The sequence below is a fragment of the Carlito syrichta genome, unplaced genomic scaffold, assembly GCF_000164805.1.
Source record: "Carlito syrichta isolate Samal-C Ts95f unplaced genomic scaffold, Tarsius_syrichta-2.0.1 Scaffold308807, whole genome shotgun sequence".
In the NCBI taxonomy this organism is placed as follows: domain Eukaryota; kingdom Metazoa; phylum Chordata; class Mammalia; order Primates; family Tarsiidae; genus Carlito; species Carlito syrichta.
In genome coordinates, this window is record NW_007252903.1 from 124166 (window position 1) to 133508 (window position 9343).

The 9343-nt window shown below is 42.4% G+C and overlaps 1 protein-coding gene across 1 annotated transcript in view; it reads left to right on the forward strand.

Annotated features, from left to right (window-relative positions):
• The first annotated feature begins 2566 nt into the window (after positions 1-2566).
• The window catches only part of PCYT1B (phosphate cytidylyltransferase 1, choline, beta), a 114788-nt gene continuing 108011 nt past the window's right edge, over positions 2567-9343 (forward strand). The window contains exon 1 of the mRNA XM_021716416.1: positions 2567-2832. Within this exon, the coding sequence (XP_021572091.1) occupies positions 2761-2832 (72 nt within the window). The 5' untranslated portion in view covers positions 2567-2760. The remainder of the gene's footprint in view (positions 2833-9343) is intronic.

Consider the following 9343-nt stretch of genomic DNA (forward strand, 5'->3'; position numbering starts at 1 on the left):
AGCCTCGACCTGCTGGGCTCTGGTGAACCTTCTGCCTCAGCCTTCCAAGTAGCTGGAACTACAGGCACGCACTACCACACCTGCCTAATTTTTATTTGATTTATTGTAGAGATGAGGTTTTGCCAAGTTGCCCAGGCAGGTCTCGAACCCACAGGCTCAGGCAATTCACTCACCTTGGCCTCCCAAAGCACGGGAATACAGGCTGAGCCACTGAGCCTGGCTAATTGTTTTTAAAAAGTGATGAGGATGGGGGAAGCTACAGGAGGGAAGAAGGAAGAGCTATCTGCTTGGATCTGAAAAGAGGCCTTGCAGAGTGAGGGCTATAGACAATTGTGGGGACAGATCCAATACAAATACAACATCTATTTCCCTGGGCTTCTCAGATGCTTTTAGACTCAGATTCCCTGGAGTTTTCTCCCGATTGAGCTCTAAACTCCCCTCATGCTGAGAATACTCTCCTAGCAGTTCTCTATGGTTTGAAAAAAAAATAAATGTATCACTGTGAGTTCAGTCAGGGAAACAGAACCGCTATGATTTGTTGAGGACGTGATTTATCATAGGAATTAGTCCTTGCCCCCTTGTGACAGAGTGTCCTGCCAGACTCCCAAAGACCCCAAAGGGAAGGCACTGTGTCCAAGAGGCTGAAGAAATGATCTGGAGACAACGGAAGAGACATGCGCTTTATTCGGGAACTTTCAGAGAAGATGGTCCAGGAGTGGCCAGCTGGCCAGGAAAAAACCGCTCCTGATTGTAAAAGGCACACAGGTTATATAGCATTTTCCAGAGGGCAGCGTGCAGGGTTAAGTATGAAAAGGGAAGGATTTCTAGTGTACAGGTGTAGTGTGAGAATGTGCTTATACACACACGTTGCATGTACACAAAATGACTGTGAATTCTCCCTGGGGTGGGATTTTGAGTATTATAATGAGCCAAAGGTGAAAAGGTAACCAAAAGTTATGATCCAGGCATGCTTAATCTGGTCTGAACCAGCCCAGAGGGCAGACTGCCTCAAGGAAGGGTACACAAGAACATTTGCTAAGCATAGCTACAAAATGTAGTCAGCAAGTGTGGGGAACACTTTGCTTATGGCCTCAGCATGACCTGCAGGCCCAGGCATAGAGCCTGAGGGGAAGGGGACATGCTGGGTTGGCCACTCGCAGGACTCCTCCCCAGGGTCCAATCCCCTGCTTGGGGCCATATCTAGGGCGTGCTCATGTTGACACTGAGTGTATCTCCAGAGAGTTGGGATATTGGAGGTACAGGAGAGATTTGTAGGATGAAGGGAGCCACCACTGTCAGTCTGAGAAGCTCAGCACATCTAGCTAACCAAGAGGAAGATGGAAAGCCAGTGGAGAGACCTTCAGGAAGCTGCTCTATCTCTGTGGGCCTGCAGCCAAGTGGCTGCTGGTTGGCTCGAGGCTGCTGTTGGTCAGTAGGGTCAGCAATCGGAAGGAAGATCTGGACACAGAACAAAAGAGAATGAGAAAAAACAGGATCCACTGTCACCTCCACCTCTGTTTGTCACCATACCTAACCACACAACTTTTGGAAAATAAATGTCTTCTGCTTCACCCTCACCTTCCATATCTTGTACAAATTCCTCTTTTGGTCAACTCTAACCCAGAGCCTTAAGGAAAGGGGATTCTGAGAAATATGCTTCCAGCTTAGCAAGTAACTAACTGCACTACACACTGCCACGCCAGGAAACTCACGGCCTATCCACTGACAGGGCTCCCCCAGCAACTGGTAGAGCACCCAAGCGAAGAAGGTGCGGTGATGAACAGATGAAGGGAAAGCCTGAAAAGCATCCTTCGACTGAGCAGAGCATGTTTTATTGTCCTAGAGATTGAAATATAGGAGAAAGTTACTAAGAGTTTTCCTGCTAGGATGGGGCAAAGGAAATCTTTACTTGGCTAAGGTGAATTTAGGTAGACAGCAGCCTAAGTTCCCATAACACTTTAATGCAGCCCAGATTTAAAAATAATCTTTTCTCAGAAATGTCCAAGCACATGCACATTTAAGGGTTTTTTTTTTTTTTTAAACACACGGAGTTATCTGAGGAAAAATTACCTTAACCCAAATTATGAAGACTCCACATTGTTAAAATGCATAAATTCATTATCAATGGTGCTTAGACTAGCTCCTGGGAAGGGATAAAATGTTTATTAGATTCAATTAAAGTATGTTTGAGAGATTTATTTTTTCCATCTTTATTCTCCTATTTAAAGGAAGTGTTGAGTTGTATATACTTCAAGGTCTTGACCACTTTTTATCTTCAAAAAAAGAGAGAGAAAATGTTTGTCATTCCAGGAGCATAATCAGTTGAGCCAGCACACAATGACATAGTTAATTCACCAACGGAATTTGTTGCCATAGCTCCAGCGAGGGACAGGGTAGATTAAACAATGGCCTTTTTCACAACTGCGGCTTTCACCACAACCTGCCTGTCCCCCTACAACAAGCCATCATAGCATCAGTTCGGAGCACAGCAATTGTCACTGAACAACAGCCCACAGGGGACAAAAGGAGGCTTTTGGTAAATAAAGCAAGAGTGTCCAGCAACTTGAATCTCTGCTTATTCAATAACTGGGGCACTCCTAGCTCCTTCAGACTTATCTTTAAGCGCTGGGCATAGAGAGCTGACTTGACCTTTGGTCAAGTGTCCCGTTAAGTTTAGAGCAACGAAAATTTCATCCTGTGACGCAGAACTCCAAGGGGAGGAGGAACCTAGAGAGGAGAGAAAGAAAGTCAGGGGCAGGCATGGTGGGCCACCAGGATTGCACCATGGAAGAGGACACCGGGGACAATTATACTCCCAAATTCGGGCGCAAGGTAATGTACATGCTTTCTTATTGATTTTTTGCCTCTTTGAATAGCAAAGTCGCTTCAAAAAGTAAAGTCCTGAGTATCTGCTACTGTAACGGACCTGTGCTAATTAATTGAGTCACACCAAAAATGAAAATATTATCCTCTCCATTTTAAGGTGATTAAAAAAATAAAAATTGTGACTAATATTTCTGTATTTCCTGACAGAGTATGTAAGCTTCCTGGATAGCATTAGATGACAGGAACAAATTTCCTTTCCCAAAAAAATAATAATAATAAAACCAAATCAATATGAGTAAATGTAGATAATTCAAGGCAAAGTATGATGCTGTGGGAGCCTGAGACCACTGGAGAAATGTTTTAACAAAATGTTCGTTATCCTATCAAATGAAAAATCCTCCTAGTAGAAACATCACAACATCCTAATTAGAGCTGGGAATGTTGATTCACACCTGTAATCCCAACACTTTGGGAGGCCGAGGTGGGAGTATTGCTTGAGCCCAGGAGTTCAAAACCAGCCTGGGCAACATAGTAAGACCTCGTCTCTACAAAAAATTTTTTAAAAAATTAGCCGGGCATGTTGGCGCATGCTTGTAGTCCCAGCCATTCTGGAGACTGAGGCAGAAGGATTGCCTGAGTCAGGGAGGTTGAGGCTACTGTGAGCCATGATTATGCCACTGCATTCCAGTGTGGATGACAGAGTGAGACCCTAACTCAAAAAAAAAAAAAAAGAATACTCATTTCTGAATTCAATGCTATGCAACTATCACATAAATGAGACCACTTTATATGGTCTTTCATTTGGGAGGGGAGTGCCTAGGGGAACATGTGCTTGAAGGACAGCCTTTTAAACCAAATGAGTTCTAGATGGAAAGTTTAGGCAGTAGGACATAGTGGTAAGAAGGACTCCAGATGATGTGAAGAAGAGATTAAGGGCCAGGGTCAGCTTCCCAGCAATAATGGAATTTCTCTGTTTAAGAGTGAAATTCTTGTGGGATGTGGTGGCTCATGCCTGAAATCTCAGCACTTTGGGAGGCAGAGGCGAGATGATTGCCTGAGTTCAGGTGTTCAAGACCAGCCTGGGCAACTTGGTGAGATCTCGTCTCTACGATAAATTTTTTTAAAAATTAGCTGGGTGTGGTGACGCATACCTGTAGTTCTAGCTGCTTGGAAGGCTAAGGAGGAAGGATCACCTGAGCCAAGCAGGTTGAGGTTGTGGTGGCTGTGAGTGTGCCACTGTACTCCAACCTGGGTGACAGAATGAGACTCTGACTCAAAAAAAAAAAAAAAAGAGTGAAATTCTCTGGGCTGGTCACAGTGGCTCACACCTGTAATCCCAACACTTTGGGAGGCCAAGACGGGAGGATTGCTTGAGCCCAGGAATTTGAGACCAGCCTAATACGAGACCCTATCCCTGCAAAAAAACAAAATAATTAACTGGGCATGGTGGCACGTGCCTGTAGTCCTAGCTACTCGGGAAGCAAAAGAAGGAGGACAGCTTGAGCCCAGGAGTTCAAGAGTGCAGTGAGCTATAATTGTGCCTCTGCACTCCAGCCTGGGAGAGAGGGAGACCTTTTTTATTTATTTTATTTTGAAGTCTCACTCCAAGGCTGGAGTGCAGTGGCATGCTCACGGCCACCCCAGCATCAGCCTGTTGGGCTCAGGCGATCCTTCCGCCTCAGCCTTCCAAGTGGAACCACAGGCACGCACTACCACGCCCGGCTAATTTTTTGATTTATTGTAGAGACGAGGTCTCACCATGTTGCCCAGGCTGGTCATGAACCCGCGGAGTCTCTGTCTTTTAAAAAAAGGAGGGGTGAATCTGTTTCGACTTCAGTCCCCACTGGTTTCTCAGACCTCAGGACACCGGCCTTACTCTCTCTTACCCTAGCATTCCTTCAAAACAAAAATTTCATGGGAATGCCCCTTGAAACGGAGGTGGGTGGCTGATTTAAGCACCATATACCTCAGAAAGTAGTCTGGGTTCAGATCCAGTGGACACTTAAGCAACATGACTTAAGTGGCTCATTAAGTAGATCATTTTCTCCAATTGGTCCCTTCCCCTGTTGCCACCATGTGATCTCAGATTTGGAGAAACTTGTACTGTTTATTGAAGACTCGTGAATTTTACCAGCTCATTAATTCATTCATGCCTCATTCCAAAACTAGATTTGAAGTGGTATCAAAACAACTAGACTCACTTATTGACTGGTGCAGATATGAAAAACTGAGATGATCTTTGTATGTTCCATTCATATAGAGTTAAATCTGTGCAAACATTGCTCTGTACTCCCATACCTTCTGTGAAATGAAAAGTAGACAAAGGCCTCCAATTTCATGGTTTGCCAAAAACATCACTTATTATCATAATAATTCCTGACATTTTGAGGTGGCATGCCCTGTGCTGAGAACTTTCCAAGTCTTATTTTATGTGATTATGTTCACCAAAAGGGCTCAAGCCCCTGACCACTTGCCTATCCTGCTAATATGTGCTTTGATTTCTCCCAGTTAAATGGAATGGGTTGATTTAACCTCCTTGGGCAATTAAGATGAATTATATTATTAATTGTAACAATAGTAAAGAAGTGATTACGCTAACATTTTTATCATGCTTTTTAGTTTTCAATGTGATTTTCTCACACAGGCGACCTCAACTTCTGTAAATTTAACTTTCTGACTGCCAGCCTTTTGTGCACCATACATTGATGCCCCTAAACTGACACATGATCATTTCTAGCTACTGTTAATGCTACTGCTTACCAGCCAACAAACAGTTGCAAGCATTGTCATTAAATACTATATTTGAAAGATTAGAATAATTATGAATTTAATAATATGTTAGAGCTCTCTGGGAATGGAAATTACCTTTAAATAAGAAAGTTGGTTATTTATTTTCCACATATTTAATTTGGGTACTGGTTGGTACTTATTTGGAAAAAAGTGAATGCCCAAACATTATCTTAATTTCTTTTACCCCAAATCCTGTGAAATAGGTATTATTTGTAGTCCCATTTTTAAGTGAGAAAATTGAAGCTCACAGAAATTAGGTAAACTGTCCAAGGCAGTAAAAGTACAGATGGAATTCAGGTTCCTGGCACCAAACTTCACATTTTCTTTATTTTCTTTTTTATTTTTTGAGTCAGAGTCTCACCCTATCACCCAGGCTGGAGTGCAGTGGCATGATCACCTCTACAGCAGCCTCGACCTGCTGGGTTCAAACAATCTTTCCACCTCAGCCTTCCAAGTAGCTGGAACTACAGGTGTGTGCCACCACACCCAGCTAATTTTTTGATTTATTGTAGAGATGAAGTTTTGCCAAGTTGCCCAGTCTGGTCTTGAACCCTTGGACTCAGGCAACCAATTTCACATTTTCTTTAAATCTCCACTGTCGAATAAGGTAGCCACTCCAGCCTAGGCAAAATAGCAAGACCTCATCTCTACAAAGCTCAAAAAATTAGTAGGGCATGGTGGCATGCTCCTGTAGTCCCAGCTATTCAAGAGGTGGAAGGATTGCCTGAGCCCAGAAGGTCGAGGCTGCAATGAGCTGTGATTGTGCCACTGCATTCCAGCCTGGCTGACAGAGTGAGATGCTGATTCAAAAAAAAAAAAAAAAAAAAGCCACTAATCATGCACGGCTGTTTAAATTTAAATTTTAACTAACTAAAATTAAACACAATTTAAAAGTCAGTTTCTCAGTCACACTAGCCAGATTCTAAGTCTCAGTAGCTACACGTGGCTAGTAGCTACTATGTTTGGACAGCACAGATATAGAATATTCTATTATTGCAGAAGAGTCTATTGACTAACACTGCTTTAAACCATAATATCTCTTTTAGATATGTTGAGATATGTCCTTAAAATATATTGTGGTTTTGTTACAAGTAATATGGATTTCAAATTTTACAGTGAAATTTTATTCATTTGAAGTCTCCTCATTTGCATAGCACCATGTTAACTTTGATCTGCAAATAATAATATAGATAAGAGTCAAGAAGACTGTTAAACGCACTTCTAAGACCAAAGATTTTTAAGCACCATCAAATAACTCCAGAAGCACTCACTTAGATGCAAACAATCGATATGATAATTACAAATCATTTTTATTTATTCATTAAAAGAGGGATTCCCTAAGGTGCCCTTGTAGGAAATAATGTAGTTAGCGTAGTTATTTCTACCAACCCTTCTGCTACTTGTAAATCCTATGTATAAAATCATTTCATACTAATTTACCTTTCTCTCTTCCTTTGGATCATAAAGTATAAAAAACTTTCATACTGAAATTTTGACTAGCTCAAGATCTGATTCCAAAGCCTTCACTTCTTCCACTATATCCTATGATTCTCTAGAAGAGGTGCTCCTGTGATCCCTGCATAGAGCCTGGCACACAGCAGGGGTTCAATAAATATCTGTTAGTGAACTGACAGACAGTTCTTTCAAGATACCATTCATTGAAGTGGACTCCGATTTTCTACAGAGAATACATGAATCAAATAGAAAACAGACTCCCACTTTTTTTTCCCCTTCACCAGTCTTTGCTGCCAAGTCTTCATGGTGAGATAAGGGCTTCCTGTTTATGAGAAAGAGATGACTCCCAGGCATTCAGCTGGGGGAAGGGAAGTACAATTTTGCCTGAGGATTTGGAAACTAAATCTGCTAGCTCCTTCAGAAGGGGGAGCAGGGTGGCACCAGGCATCAGCTAGCTCCATCAGTTCTCAAATATTATGTTGTGCGCACGTGCCAGGTGCTGTGCTAGTTCTAGCTAAAAAAATAGGCTAGAAGAGAAAATTTTGACTTATTTTTATTTTGTTTAATTTAATTTTATTATTATTATTTTGAGTCGGGGTCTCACTCTGTCGCCCAGGCTGGAGGGCAGTGGCACGACCCCAGTTCACTGCAGCCTCAACTTCCTGGGCTCAGATGATTCTTCTGCCTCAGCCTCCTATATAGCTGGGACTATAGGCACTGGCAGTATAAGCACGTGCCACCATGCCCAGCTAATTCTCTTTTTTTTTTTTGTGGAGATAGAGTCACGCCATATTGCCCATGCTGGTCTCTGGGCTCCTGGGCTCAATGATTCTCCCACCTCGACCTCCCAAAGTGCTGGGATTACAGGTGTGAGCCATTGCCCCAACCTTGAGTTGTTTAGAGAAGAATGGCATTTGTATTTCTAAATCCTAAACTGGGATGGTTTCTTACAGCTTGTTGAGACTGGTTGTACTAAACATTAATGCATTTTTTAAGCAAAAATAAAGCCCAATTACTCAATTTAGTAGTAGCCCTCAAAGAATATGATTTGTTGCTTCCTTGTCTTTAAGGAAAATTTCTAGATCGCAGGCCATAAGCAAAGAAAGAAAAATTAATAGAAATAATATAAATGTACATTAAATACTTAGACTTTATTTGGAGAAAATTAAACAATTTTGGATCCTCCAAATTTATGAAGTTTAGCTATCTGAACATTTTTAAAAACCACTTACAGGGAAAGTAGATATTCAAGTTTTACTTTTTGTTACAAAACATCAGTAGGTCTTCTTTTCTCTCATCTCTAATTCCTGTACATAAACCCTAATATTAAAGAAACAGGCAAGCTAACCCAACACAGCTTTGTCTCCTTTGGAAACTATATGGTAGGCTGATTCAAGAGTCTCACGTCCTCTTAACTCAATTAGCTGATGTATAATCACTGCCATAGGCTGCTCTGCTCATAGTTCTCACTCTGAACATTGACAGGTGAAGCATGTGCTGACTCTGAATCTGGCTTCCTAGAGTGCCCTAACCTCTCTTGGTAGATCCCTAGTGTCTACTTGGGGGTCTACCAGTGTAGAGTGGGAGATCCCAGTGTAGAGTGGTAGATCCCCACCCACTGTGGCCTTCTAAAGCAAGTCTAGGCAATCATCCATTCCCTAACTCCTCCCTACTCACTGAAACGGCCCAGTTACCATGCAAACAGATGTGGAGTGAGAAGCTAGACTTGCGTCTGTGGTGAAAGCTGGTCTTCCCAGTGCTAGAAACTGTGGGGAGAAAAGGAGTCTTACGGTTTCTCTTATTTTTGCTCTTCATTCTCAAGGACTTGAAGCCAATTCTCAAATGCCATGGGGTAAAGAAAATGGTGGAACTGGCAGAAAATTAATTTTCTGCCCTATTTTCAAGATGAGGCCTCAAAGTATGAAAATATACTCTTTATTTCAATCCTGCCCAGGTATTAGAACATTTTAAAGTTCTCTTTGTCTTTCCATGAACTACAAATTTCTCTCTCTCTCTCTCTCTCTCTCTCTCTCTCTCTCTCTCACACACACACACACACACACACACACACACACACACACACACACACACACGGAGAAAAGACATTTTAAAAAATTGGAAAGTAGCCGGACTCGGTGGCTCAGCCTGTAATCCCGCGCCTTTGGGAGGCTGAGGTGAGTGAATTGCCTGAGCCCGCGGGTTCGAGACTCGCCTGGGCAGCGAGACCTCATCGCTACAATAAATCAAAAATCAGCCGGGCGTGGTAGCTCGC